Source organism: Chlamydotis macqueenii, chromosome 3 (assembly GCF_036417535.1).
Source record: "Chlamydotis macqueenii isolate bChlMac1 chromosome 3, bChlMac1.mat, whole genome shotgun sequence".
In the NCBI taxonomy this organism is placed as follows: Eukaryota; Metazoa; Chordata; class Aves; order Otidiformes; family Otididae; genus Chlamydotis; species Chlamydotis macqueenii.
In genome coordinates, this window is record NC_141558.1 from 5,608,534 (window position 1) to 5,623,497 (window position 14,964).

Sequence of the window (14,964 nt, forward strand, 5' to 3'; positions counted from 1 at the left end):
ATACAGTACAGCCATTATAATACTTACAAAAACTCAATTGCCGACTTTCACAAAATTCTGCGTACTGGACGGAGTCCATCATTCGTGTTTGTCTTTCTGCTCTCTGACAAAAGAGAAAAAGTACATGATGTACCTTATTCCAACAAGAACTGCATACCGCAACAGAAATTATAGCAGCAAAGCACTCCTGCCATAACCTTGAAGTAACCCTCCCAAATTAAACATGCATTGACCATGTTAAGATGCAGAAATATAAACCGCACATTGGTTATTAGTCTCGTGAGTTAAATTTCCCAGAGGAGCATGTCAATTCTTCTGCTTGCACACTGCGCACCTATGACAGTGATGAGGGTTGAGTTAGCAGAGGTGCTGAGCATTCTTGCCCTCACTGGGGTGCATGTTTAAACCGAAGCACATGAGCAGTCTGCCTACGTGTTTACGGATGACCAGACAAGTAAAACGTTCCCCTAACTCAGGTCAACGTGTTCCGCACTGACCAGAACTGAACCTATGTGCTTCTGAAATGGGACATTAGCTGTAGTGGAATGAATAAATTCCATCACATTGAGGATGTACTGGACAAAGAGAAGCATTGAAGTGCCCCTTCTCACATAGACAACCGATATACTGCAATTATTAAGTAGTAAATGTGTCTGCTTCATTTTTTTCACTGTTAATCTATTCTTAATTCTTCATACTTCTGAACATCTACAGCAGAGGAAAGGAAATTAGACAGAATTAGAGTTCATTCAAGAAAAATGGCTTAAAATGTTCACTACTGGATTTAAGAATGTATTTCACACAAAGTCCATTGTAAACCAAAAGACTATATCTCCAAAAAGTCAAGGTACAAATCCACAAACATTACGCACACCCTTGTAGAACACTGGAACAGGTTGCCCAGAGAGGTGGTGGAAGCCCCATCCCTGGAAACGTTCAAGGCCAGGCTGGATGAGGCTCTGAGCAACCTGATCTGGTTGGAGATGTCCCTGCTCCTTGCAGGGGGGTTGGACTAGATGACCTTTGAAGGTCCCTTCCAACTCTAACCATTCTATGATTCTATGATTCCCCTTCATGCATCTACCATGTCATAACTGGTTGAAGCAGCACTGAAGTTCATGGCGAGGTTTGAGCACGTGTTTGAGTTTCGTTTACTTCAACAGAGCAGGGTTGATTTTCACAAGATGGGGATCTGGTCTCTAGAAGAGATTAAATCCTTCACATCTCGGAGGCAGGAAGCAGCAGTTGGATTAAAGAGAAAGATTATCTTCCTCAAAAGCAGACAGCTTACTCAAGTCTCTCAAACAAGGGAAGTAGATTGTCTTAAACATAAAGGAAAGAATATAACCATCTTCCATAGAATAACCCTATGAACAAATCATTACACCTGGTAAGAAGAGAACTGTAACTAAAAACACAAAGTGGTATCAAAGTGGTTGATGGCACAGAGACTTTGCTTCTGCAGTGAGTCCATACAGCTCAAGAAACCATGCACAAAAGTCAGGTACAGGCGTGTTCGTATTAAAGACCAACACAAAAAAAGAAAACACATACACACAAAAATTTTGGTCTGATTCCCCATCCACTTTTATATCTGATGAAATTGAAATTGTTGAGTTCTTTAACCAGATTTAATGGAAAGCAAAAGGGCTGTTGATAAGAGCATTTGGAGATCAGCTATACATCCAGCATTTTATCTTAGCAGTTTCACAAATCAGAAAAAAAAAAAAAATCAGTACTTCAAATACAGTTTCTTCCTCTATTCTCTGCCTTTAACTTCACTCTCCTATAACAGTCCAATCGATCAATTATGAGATCTTGTTGATAGACAACATATTGAATTTAGTTCTGAACTGAACCACCAACTGTCCAGCAGTACACCTGGATATTCCTTCTTTCTCTTCTCCTCTACCCAGTCAATCATTTCTACTGTATTTTGAATATTAGTCACCAGGATAGAAAATGTTCTACTCAAGCACTTTTCAGTTCTTTTGCCACATGTGCTGCTGGCATCTTGACTACATTCTGTGGAGCTGCAGTTTCAGATAAGTAAAAATTTTCAGTCAATTTATTACATCAAGTCATTACGTAAGTCTAGACTGATTTTGTATCCTTTAAAAATAAATGTCACAATACATGCCATTACTTCAGCCTTCATCTAGCATAATCATAACAGAGATTCGGTTTGCCTCTGAATTAATTCAGTCTCACACGTGTGAAGACAGAAGGCACCACCAGGATCATCTAATCTGAACTTCTGCATAGCATAGGACACTTCTCACGTAATACATCCTAGAAATGGCAGCGTGCCCACCTCCCTGGACAATCTGTTCCAGTGTTCCACCCCTTCACTGTAAAAAAAAATTTTTCCTTATATCAAGTCTGAATCTGCCTCCCTCTATTTTAAAACCATTACCCCGCATCCTATCACAACAGGCCCTGGTAAAGCATTTCTCCTCATCTTTCTTATAGTCCAGCTACTGTTGCCTGCAGTAGTTGTTCAAAGACCTAAAGACCGGATGTAATTTTGTTCTTATATACTAAGTGAACACTCACACTTACTTTTTCTCTGTACAGATTTTTTTTTTTTGTAGTGAAATTACTTACATAACTGTTAAATACAATTGTTTTCTCCCTTCAATTCTCCTCTCTAAAAGAAGTCTTTCTTCAAGGTGGATTCTAGAGTGATTTTATGAAAACACCACCGTATGAAATAGCTTTTATCATAAATAACTGGACTATATTTTCTTCCTAACAGATTTTAACAAAAAAAGAGAAACATCATGACACAGAAACTCACAGTACAAGGGGTAAGGATAGCCATCCCAACAGTCCTACCAATTTTAGAATAGTCTATAAATAACCAGCAAATGTAGGAGAAATAAATACATGGATAGCATCTATTAAGAAAACACCAAAGCAGAATCATAGAATAGTTAGAGTTGGAAGGGACCTTCAAAGGTCATCTAGTCCAACCCCCCTGCAAGAAGCAGGGGCATCCCTGACTAGATCAGGTTGCTCAGAGCCTCATCCAGCCTGGCCTTGAACGTTTCCAGGGATGGGGCATCCACCACCTCTCTGGGCAACCTGTTCCAGTGCTCTACAACTCTCATTGTAAAAAATTTTTTTCTAATATCTAATCTAAACCTACCTCCTTCTAATTTAAACCCATTACCCCTTGTTCTATCACAACAGGCCCTACTGAACAGCTTCTCCCCATCTTTCCTGTAGGCCCCCTTGAGGTATTGGAAGACCGCTATAAGGTCTCCCCGGAGCCTCCTCTTCTCCAGGCTGAACAGCCCCAACTCTCTCAGCCTGTCCTCATAGGAGAGGTGCTCCAGCCCTCTGATCATCTTTGTGGCCCTCCTCTGGACCCTTTCCAACTGGTCCATGTCCTTCTTGTGTTGGGGACTCCACAACTGGACGCAGTACTCCAGGTGGGGTCTCACCAGGGCAGAGTAGAGGGGGAGAATCACCTCCCTCGACCTGCTGGCCATGCTCCTCTTGATGCAGCCCAGGATGCGGTTGGCCTTCTTTCCTCTGCACTTCTCAAGATTATAAAAAGTAATTATTTTCTCTGACTTCATCCCCTCTTTGGAAAAATTTAATATTCCCTCATCTCCACATTTCTAAGGTATATTTTATAAAATAAAAAAGAATCTATAACACAGGGTAAAAAAGGAGAAGAAAGAGTGAGCACACAAGTGTGAACACAATGTTACTCCAGGCCAAAAGAGGTTAAAGGAAACAGCATTAATGTTGGGGATGTCACAGAAAGTTTGTCAAAATTCTAGAACCTGTAAGTAGGACATGGACCAGTTGGAGAAGGTCCAGAGGAGGGCCACGAAGATGATAAAAGGGCTGGAGCACCTCTCTTATGAGGACAGGCTGAGAGAGTTGGGGCTGTTCAGCCTGGAGAAGAGGAGGCTCTGGGGACACCTTATAGCTGTCTTCCAGTACCTCAAGGGGGCCTACAAGAAAGATGGGGAAAGGCTGTTTAGTAGGGCCTGTTGCGATAGGACGAGAGGTAACAGTTTTAAAATAGAGGGGGGTAGATTTAGATTAGAAATTAGGAAAAAATTTTTTACGATGTGGGTTATAGAACACTGGAACAGGTTACCCAGAAAGGTGGTGGAGGCCCCATCTCTGGAAGCGTTCAAGGCCAGGCTGGATGAGGCTCTGAGCAACCTGACCTAGTCAGGGATGTCCCTGCTCCTTGCAGGGGGGTTGGACTAGATGACCTTTGAAGGTGTCTTCCAACCCTAACCATTCTATGATTCTATGATTCTATAAGTAATGCTTTCTTTTAAGCCTACAGAATACCCACTTGCTCTTTTTCACTGTTTTCATTTTTCAGCTATTTTTTTTCTTGAAAACAAGAAATGACACAGGATGTTTTTGCTAAGAAACTTCAATTTTACACAAGTGAAATTTTCCAAAGTCTGTTCTGGGAAGCAGTAGCAAGTCACTCCAACAGGACAAGTCCTCTTTCATCAGTATAAAAGCAAGTTTGCTAGGTATCCTTCCTACACTGAAGCCCCTAAGGATACTCACCTGCAAGGAATCTCAGCTTGAAACTAGACACAATAAATGACATCAATGACACTGCCCCACTGTTTTATCAAAATAATTAAAAATATATTGGTTTTACTCCTTCTGTAGTAGCACTAGTCACTCTAAGCAGTTAAGAAGTTGAGTTATGTGGCGTACAGCAGAGTTAAAATACTTTGCATGCTTTCCTTGGAACATGCTGAAGGATGCAGTAGATAGGACCTGGCACAGCAAATGTGCTTAGTCTTCCAAAAATGTGTTGCATTATATCTTTCTTTCAGCACGAAGAACTAAAAAGGAAGATTAAAAAGGGAAAGGAAATAAAAGGTAGAGTTGCATGTTGTCGCCTACCATCCAGGATGAAAAATAATTTTATTTTGATTCAATTTGAGAGATTTCACACTTGGCATATAAAGTTCTTTGTGTGGGGGGGAAGGCAAGAGGCCAAACGTTAACTTGCTTACCAACTATTTTGTGTCTGAAGGAAATGTGCCGAGTAGCTGCTAAGCTGGAACATTTGAAAAACGTATGCAGCATGGCTGGACACCCCTGTGTTTGGCAACAATGTTCGTGATGAAGATGTTGGCATCCCAGACTGCTTGCATATTCATATTGTGGTGTGATTTCCTGATTTCCTTTGCTAAAGACCTCTTTGTTGTGTACCTATCACAGCTTCAAAGGAGCTCGGAGACTACCCTAGAGAAAAAACAAGGTTGCCCTGCAATAGCGGGTTGCAGGTCAAAAATTACCTAGATTATAAAAAAACCCACATCATTTGAGAAATAAAGGCAGCTCAGTATTGAAGAGTTTACAAAATATGCTGAAAACACATTTTTAGTCTTCTGTATCTTGAAATTATCTGAGTATTATCACTATCTGAAGATTTTTTTGTCACATAAAGGAAAAATGTATTTACTCTGAGAATCACTTGAATTGGTAAGCAAAGAAAAAAAAGAGTTTTAAAAGTAAGCATTTTGAAAGATTAAGCTTACTCAGAGTTTCATACACAAAACAAAAAAGCCACTTGGGGAAAGATCAACAGCTTTTGTAATGTAATACTTGATTTGGCTATAAAATACAGACATACAGGGAATTTTTATCATTTTTACCCACCTCTTATAGAACATACCATACATTCTGCAGCAACCATTAATCTGAACAAGTCTGCATAGCAAACTTGAGGCCTTTGATGTAATACGGTTTTCTGAGTGCTCATGTTTTTAGTAAAACATTCCCAACATAAGAAGAAAACATGAAGTCTTTTTCTGGCAGACAAAGATGATCCCAATTTTAATGTATTTTTAGAGTTATATATAGTAAAAATAGTTTTGCTTTTTTCCTCTACAATATTATTAACCCCATTCCCCCAATAAAAGAGTTTAAGACCTTAAGAACCTTAGAAATCTTAACTGTTACAGAGATGTCAAATATCTGCAACTGTAAATGACATGAAAGGAAGCTGTAGATGATGACAAATGTAAATTGAAATAAATTTGTTTTCATTATAATTTTTCATTAAAGAAAATTGGTGGTTTTCTGTCTAAGGACAAAAGATGGGATTCACTTGAACAAGTTAGACATCTGCAGTATTGTAAGTAGTCACCTAAAGTTTCTTTATAGTAAAAAAGATATTAGGCACCTTTAGAGAGCAACTCCATCCTAAACTAGATGTTTAAAATAAGTCAGATGAATCACATCTACGAATTTGTCTAAAGTTCATCTACTGTGGACATCAGCAACAGAGTCCTAGGGACACTGGTTTAGGTCTACATGTCCACAGTACAGACATCCTCAAAAAGGCAAGGTGAATCCTGCTCTGACGAGCGACGAGTGAAGAACACCATCACCAACAGGACAACTCCCATTCTAGGGCTAAGCAAAAGCGAAGGCTAAAGAATGACTCAGTAAATTTGGTTCCTCCTCTGATCTCAAAGCAATGCAACTATATACAAAGGCGGCTTTGTACTCTGAGTGTTAACTCCATTCATCTTCCTCAAAGTATGTAAAACGTAATCTAACAAAGTCTGTGCAGATAAGTAGGGGGAAGGGAACTGGCAAGTCTATTTAAGATTATGTAAAAATTTCAAGGGAATTATGAAGAAAGGAAGCAAATGAAATTGCACAGACAATAACAAAATGAATGGATTAATTTCCAGCAGTCATGATCTCATTGCTGAGGGAATACATAAAACTGACCTCCTGATAGAGACTCACTGCCCCTGTAGCACTTTGCCCTTGAACATATGCAAAAGCTACACATACTGTATTTATTTGAACTAGCTCCATATCATATCCAAATTCCTTGTCTAAATTTATTACCACTAGTCTGAAATGTGGAGCTGGAACCTACAAATGAAACATTTTCATTTCATGGAATATCTTTGATTTCTACAGGAAAATATTTTTTCTGCTATAATAAGTATCATTATGAAGTTTGTAAAACTATGTGCTAAATTTATGGCTATATTCTACCAGTACTTTCAAAACCAATATAAAATAATTTCAAATAAAATATGCTACCAAACTTTAGAACTTACATGGGAGGATTTATTAATATCTGAAGATGACTGACCTTTTCTCACTCTTCTGATTGAGGACACTGTAATGCTTTTCTGCATTTTCTATCTGGCTGTACATCAAAAACTTTACATACCAGGTTAAAACTGGGATATTTTTATGTCTTCTGGATAGCATTCTTCTGAATGCTTATCCTGACTCTGTATCAGTTCATAAAATCATAGAATAATTTGGGTTGGAAGGGACCTTTAAAGCCCATCTAGTCCAATCCCCCTGCAAGGAGCAGGGATATCTTCAACTAGACCAGGTTGGTCAATTCATGGATGAGGTTCATATAAACAGCTTTAGCATCTCACAAGTAAAACTTACAGTCATCAAAATAGGCCTCACACACTGTCTGGGAGACAGAAGCAACAAAACAGTTCCTTTCACATAATGAGCTTTACATTTTTTTTCTTGTATTTATGGTCAAAATCAGCCATTGCACTCTATTTAACAATAATACAATAATTATAGAGGCTTACTTGTATGCAAAAGGAAAACATTGTAAGCCATGAGAAATTTTTATGGTATTTCTTTTAGCTTTATGACTAGAGATACGGATAGATAGATGGATAAATAAAAGGACAGAAAGATTAGAAATGTCTACCTACTTAATATTTACAATGGATTCTACACAAATTTCTTGTAGTTACTATATTATGTATCATCTCAAAAAATCCTCAACCCTCATAATACTTTCCTCCACAGTTATTTGCAGACAGGTTGTTTCGGAACCCAATTTAGGTACAGCCACTTGCATCCAGGACAGGTAATTTAGCACTTAGAAACTGAAAAGTTGCCTGACAAATCATCTGATTCTTTGAAACTGCATTCCTTCCACTCCACTGAAATCCTTCCCACACTAAGCTGATGTACTGATTGGTCTTGTGGCCAGAAACTCATGGAGTGTTTTTTGCCCAAAGGCTGTTGATGGTCTTGGATGGAAGCTGGCTCGGAGCGGTACAGGCACAACACACCTCGCACACTTGCTCACCATCCTGCGTATAGAAGAGGGTTGGAGGATTCAGTCCTGTTCCTACTGGTACAAATGGAATGGCATAAGGGGAAAGGAGTTGTTTCAACTCAAAGTTCACTGGAAGATCAATCCTAGACATAATTAGCTTCAGTGAAACTCAATTCCTAGACATATTCTATCTATTCACCCAACTACAGTTTGTGCAGAATTATTCACTTTACAGCCACGGCTTGTTAAGCACTTTATCCAGTAAAGCTAGTTAAACTGAACAGTACGTAAGTTTGGAAACAGCTAGGTACCAGCCCTCTTGTTCACTGGCTTTAACTGGTAAATGCAAGTAAGAGAACAAATCTAATTTAAAAAATTTGCATCACAAAAGTCTGTCCTGTTAATAGCTAGCATCAATATATGCTTCTGGAAAAACATTTGAGATTTTTACTTATGCTAGATAAGAAATGAAGAAGGAGGAAGTCCTCAAGAGCATCACTGAAAAGAAAGAAAAGCAAAGTGAACCCAAGGTTCATGCTACTAAGCAATACTTGTGATAAAAATCATTATTCTGTAAGGCACATCTCTATAATTCTTTGTCAATACGGCCTGCTGACTGACATCCTCCTGAATAATACTTAAACTGCCAAAACAATGGCAGAATGCACATGCACAAATAAGAAATTCAAGACACAATTAATTTGGTATGCAGTATAGCAATCCAATTCATAAGCTGGCATTTGGTCTTACAACTTACAGATGAAATCCTAGTTCTGTAGTGTCCCCAGCAAAGCTTCCATTAACTTCAAGAGCTGTAGGATCTCACCCTACAAACATCTCTCCTAACTTAAGTTTGCGCCTAGTAAAGAGGTTACCACCCTCTTGTCAAAGGAAAGCAGAAAAGTAGGATCTCAAAACAGGACACAGATCTTAAAAGAGCCTTTTCTCTATATGCTCCCACATGCAGATTAGAAATCCAACTTAGACTTTATATAAAGGTATTCTGGAATGAAAACAGGCCAGTACATCTCGAGAGAGGAGAACTCCAGATGCTGCTAAGGCGGCTGGGTTCTTTCATAAAGTCATTACTGCATTGCCTCGTGGGCTAGGACTCACCTCATAGAACGTCGGATGCTTTAGTGTGATCTAGTCACCCTTTATAATCAATGGGAAAAGAGAGGCATGTCTATAGGGTCATCACACCTACAGCAGGTGTGGTAAGGGAATGTGTCACCTCTGGGTGCACCCTTCTCCCTGCAGACACAGGAAAGCAGACGACTGATAGAAATAGGTTTTTGGGTGCCAGCTGAGAACGTCACCCTTTAGCCATGCAGACACGTTGTTAATACAAACTGAGAGATTATAAACTATGGGATGCACCTAGCACGAGACACTGATCTAGTTTTTGAATGGAAGGCCACTAATTCATTAATTCACAGAACTTATTAACTATAAAAATGAGTAAAACCACTTAGCTCAGCCATTTTCCATGACAAATCCAAATCTGGCAACTTTTACGATGAATTTGTAAGATGTGTATTCATGAATGTCTACAAGGAAAGAGCTAAATTAATTAATTAAAATTAATTAAAATTAAAGTAAATAATACTACGTGTAGATAGATGTGCTTTCCTTGGCACGTGACACTGGAGAATTACTTGAATTTCCTTTTTCTGTTAGAGTCCACTGTAATCAGAGAACAACACAGCCTGGTATTCAAAAATGTATTTTTGCTTCCTTAACACAAGAAGTGTGCATACAGACATTTCCCATTCAACTTGTGGCATTTACACTACTGAGTCTAACTCTGTGGTTAGATTTTTTATTCTTTTGGAAAAGCCTATCTAATTTGATAATTGCAAGACACGGAACTCCAGATAAAAATCACATCACGGAATTCAGGGAATAAGTGAGTCACACATTGAGTTGAAAAGGAAATGCTTCCCTCAGAAAAAAAACAGTGACCAGTATGCATTATATACAATCTGCACGTCTTTTTATAAAGACAGAGTACATTTCTATTTAAGCTCAAAATAATTGATAAGAGAGATGTTTCTCAACTTCCCAAGCTGAATTTGGTTGCCTGCTACCTCTTGAACAGCCCAGGCTTCCTAACCAGAAAAAGAACAGGACTTCAGTATTCAAAACTCCTGCCTGGGTTCTCCCACTGATTTACCATCTGAGCATGACTGAGTGCAAACGAAGGCTGAATTAATCACGTTTTAAGGGTCATTTCACAATTTTTGCAAAGCTTAAGTGGTCATCTGCAGTGACACTAAACCAGTGCAAAGTTTGTGCGCGGTGATGCCATGATGCATGCTAGCTGTGTGCACCCTGCTTGCCCAGGCTGGGGAGAAAAAAGCAAAAATCAAAACTGTACAATGTGCCCAGGTACGAAGAATAAAGAGACCCTAAAAATCACTGTCTGAATTGAAAGGCTTCGAAAAAAAGCATTAGTTGTTTGGTTTTTTTAAAAATTGTGATTTAATTCATGACACCGGGAACAGAATTTGGCCCAGCGTGAATATTTCATTAGTCAAATGTTAATGACTGTGCACTTGCTCTTTATTTAACTATGCAAAAATTTCTATGTATTTATTGTTATTTTTTCTTAATTTCTTTAAATATGAACAAATTAATTTTCTTAGTATCATTGTGAGCCAGTTGAGAAACAGAATCATAAAACAATTATTTTCTCAAAGGCAGTTTGTTTAATCAGCAAACACTTTTATTTTTTTCTCTACTTTCTCTTTTCTCTTTCTAACGTTAAAGAGGAAAAGGAAAGCGTGAAGATTCTGGAATTTAATAAAATGATTTAGCATTTGGAGTTACGTTAATTTGAACCATCAGTTAATTTGGCTAACTTGGAACAATCTATTTAGTTAGTTCCTCACACTATGTCTATTGATAAATGTACCACAAAATTATTAAGCATTTACAGAAAACCAAAGAAACATATGCTGTCATTAATTCAAAACAATCCTCACCATCCAAAGCCACTACAGGAGTTCTCTTATTAAACAACCCCATTCTCTTCTTCAGAAAAAAAAAAGGGAAATTTCAAAAAATAAATTTTTGAATTGCATAAAACTTTCACAATAATACTTAAACCAGTTACCTTTCATTTTGCATAAGAAGTAGAACTGAAACTTTCAGATGAAACTTTACTGACGTATTCAAAAGTAGAAAATTCAAAATTTTAATTTGTGAACAAAATGTGCCAGATTTTGTTCGTTTGGTTGAGATTGGAGGAATAATTCAATACCTTCAATGTTGAAAGAACAAGAAATTTACTGGCTTGTGAAAAACTATGCAAGCATATGCTGGTAGCTTTTAGTATCTGATATGTAGGTATTCCGTACTAGTGGAACCAGTTTCTTAACAGTGACTTTCCAATGAATTATACCTTAAATAATCTCAGTCATTTCATGGCAAAATAAACAACAAAGTTGATTTGGGGAGCCTCGTAAAGTCATCATAGCTTACCTTTAACAGAAGAAACAGGTCCCACACATCCTCCTCCCTTGCTCTGCAGCACTGATTGCTCCCCCTACACCCGTTACTACTGTAGACCCTTCATGCTTTTATAAACAATGAGGTACCATTACAATAGTTTTGATGGGATTTTTTTCTTTATTTACTCTTGAGATGAGGCGAAGGAGAGTAAAGAGCATCTACTGTGTATGGATTAATTACCATAAGCTTTACTGATAGTTTATCCTGTTTCCTAATGAAAGCAAAAAACCCCCACCGTGTCCTTATTAAACAGCAATCAAATTCGGTATCCTGGTGACACTTTAAAGAGCACATTATGTGGGAAAACAAAATAAACATTTACCCTGGCAAATGAAAGTGAATTTGGGTTTTGACATACTTGGCAGGAAGGTAGAATTATATTCATGTCAAGTATGCAGAAAAGTTAATATAATATTTAAATATTTGCTTAAGTAATATAGAATTTAAAACAACACATTAGAAGTAACATTTTTTGTGAAATATTTTTAATTTTTGTAGTATAAGACATGCCATGAAAGTAATACGTTCAGCTGAAATTTCAGACTTCTGCAGTCTTTGTTACACATTCGCTTCACTTGTAAAGTGGTAAAGAGTCTTCATCTTCTAGTCACAAGTCTTTATTTATATTTCCAAGACAAAGGCAGTTCTTACACTGATGGTTTAAACTGATAATGAATATATGCAGCTTTCCAAAGAAACAACCCTTGAGAATCTGAGTCTTACAAATATTGATATAGTGAGCTAATGTTAACACTATCTCAGCTAAATCCTACAGTATGCTCAACTATACTTAATAATGTAGCACTAATTCATAAATTGGGCTCGATATTGGACACTAGTTTTAATTCCAAAACTAACGATTTTGATGCACTGTCTAAATATGCAGATATTGGACCTTCCTTTTTGGGTGTAAATCTAAATTATTAGAGCTGCCTGTACCCACAAAAATCAAATTTACGAGTGTATCAGAATAATAAATGATTATGAAGTTTGAGGTACAATAGTCTGAATTACTAACAGTATTTTAAAACATTTATTTTAAGAAAAAGCTTTGCAAAAGTATATCTCATTTGGAGAGATACTCATAAATAGAAAATATTTTTAAACATTTCTAAATTGCCATAATAATTCCATAACAATAAAAGCAACTTCACCATTGTAGAAATGTATCAGTTTAAAATCACTTGAAAAGAAATAAATTAAATGTATTGATTTAGTTACGAACTAAATTTAGTTATTTAGTAAATTTAGTTATGAACTATTAAAATAACTGCTTGGATTTCCAGTTCTTCTAAATCAGCACAGCGCCTCTGAGTCTCATCATAAGAGAGAAGCCACTGCTTATTTCACACCAGCAATTAAAAGCGATACAAAGAGTGTTTGGACTGTAAGATATAAACAAAAAGGGCTACTCTGGGGAATTTGACTTTCAATCTTCTTAATTTCCAATGCTCGATACATAAATTGCTAAGCTGCATTAATAATACGTTTTGAACATAGTATTCCTTCATCCAGCCTGTTACAGAAATAAATTTAACAAGAGAATATTCCCTGTGTACGTTCTTAAAATTGCTTGCAATGAAAGCAATACCTTCCAACGAGGTTAGCACTGTTCAATTTAACCTGCAATTTTTTCAGTCCCTTACAAAAGAGGAAACCAGATAATATTTTTAAATATAGAAAGAATTCTTTTTTTTTTCTACTTTTATTGTACAGTTGCTCAAATGATTTTAAAAGCTTTGAATTCAAGAATTTAGCAAGAGATATCCCAGAATCCTACTACCACAATAATCCCCAGAAAAGGAAGCGATGGCTCTAATTCCTGTTCAAAATTCCAGTTCTACAGATACAGAATATATGCCACAGTTCAGGCTCATATTTCTATTACTGGGCACTAACATTAACTGGAAAATGAAAATAATTGAATTTTGGAAATGTCAAAACCTGTTCACATTTCTAAGGATTTCTTTCATTCTATTTAGATTTTTGTAGAGTCTCAGATTGACTGAAATGGAAGGGTCAGGGTTTTTTTTGAGGCGGTGGAGGGGTGGCAAGGTGAATCAAAGATCCATGAAAAAAAAAAAGAAAAAATTTTTGAAGACTCACATAGCCCTACTCACAGGATAATGGAAAAATGTCTTCAGTTCAAAATATTATACTTAGAAATTTAACATAATTGGGATGCAAAGAACAGTACCTTTAACAAGATTTTGAACCACAGCTTTGAAGGCTGAAGTCTATTGAGCAGTAAAGGTACTTTTAGTGTAGCAACACTAACAACCAGTTTGGCATCAACTACTTGACTGCACTGTTAGAAGTTCCTGTAGATTCCCATGCCATTATACACACTGTTGGAGGAAATTTGCTCTTTATTGGTGGTTGTTTGGCTTCCTTACAGTTTCTGAGTTTTTAGAGTCAGATCTAGCATTTCTCAAAGATGCCAATGTCTCTTCAGCATTTTTGTCTCTTTTTTTAAAACACAATTCAGGTTACAAGGTTAGCAGACACAGTAGCCATCTCACTAATACATTTCTTTAAGTACTGGAACTAGAAATCAGATCTCCAGCCTTGGGGTACATCAACAGTTAACTCCCGTCTTAAGAATGGTGTGATTAGTAGCTGGAAATCTGCCTGAGTTTAGCACATCTGAGGATGCTATTACAGTTTTCAGATATAAAATAATTAGCTGATGATATGAGCTGACAGCTAATACATCTATCATAAACATTAAAAAAATTCTTTCCAAGCGGATGTAGAGTACGTGTTCCGTTCCTAAGCTGTTTGATATGGTCTGTGTAAGGAGCTGGGACTCGATACCAGATGCTGTATGTTCTACAAGCTTCTTCTGCAGATGTCTGCAGCCTGAGAAAATCAACAGTGCTTTGAATAACACCCCTAGTAAAAGCATCTTCTTGTCAGAGTCACTGTATGATATAGGATATGAATCCCACACAAGTGGATGAACTGATTTTAAATAATACCATCTGACAATGGTAGGAAAAAAAAAACCTCTTAGTAGGTCTGGAAAAGTCCTGGAAATGGCTGTTAGCCTTGGGAAATAAAATCTAGCGCTCTGACAGAGACTACCCGTCCTTCTTTCGTTCGATCAAATGGAAAACTCAATTTAATGATTGCTTCCGAAGTTCCAGAGGCAAAGCTTCAACAGCACTCAACACTACTACCAAGGAGCTTTGCCCCTCATGCATGCAAATCAAAATAAGAGTCTGGAAAAAATGTTTACGAATTATTTGAGAACAAAACACATGCAATAATGTATTTTTGATACTGTCATTTTACATTGCTTTCTTGCCATTGCATTTAACGAAGTTTCTTTTAGAACACCGAAAGAAAAACAATTTAAGCCTCAAGTACAG

General features: G+C 37.3%; 1 protein-coding gene across 6 annotated transcripts in view; it reads right to left on the bottom strand.

Moving 5' to 3' along the window:
• SUPT3H (SPT3 homolog, SAGA and STAGA complex component) overlaps positions 1 to 14,964 on the bottom strand; it is a 275,033-nt gene that overhangs the window by 58,788 nt on the left and 201,281 nt on the right. For all 6 annotated transcript variants that reach the window (XM_086743502.1, XM_086743501.1, XM_086743503.1 and 3 more), the window contains one exon: positions 28 to 103. In XM_086743502.1, the coding sequence (XP_086599628.1) occupies positions 28 to 103 (76 nt within the window). The remainder of the gene's footprint in view (positions 1 to 27; positions 104 to 14,964) is intronic.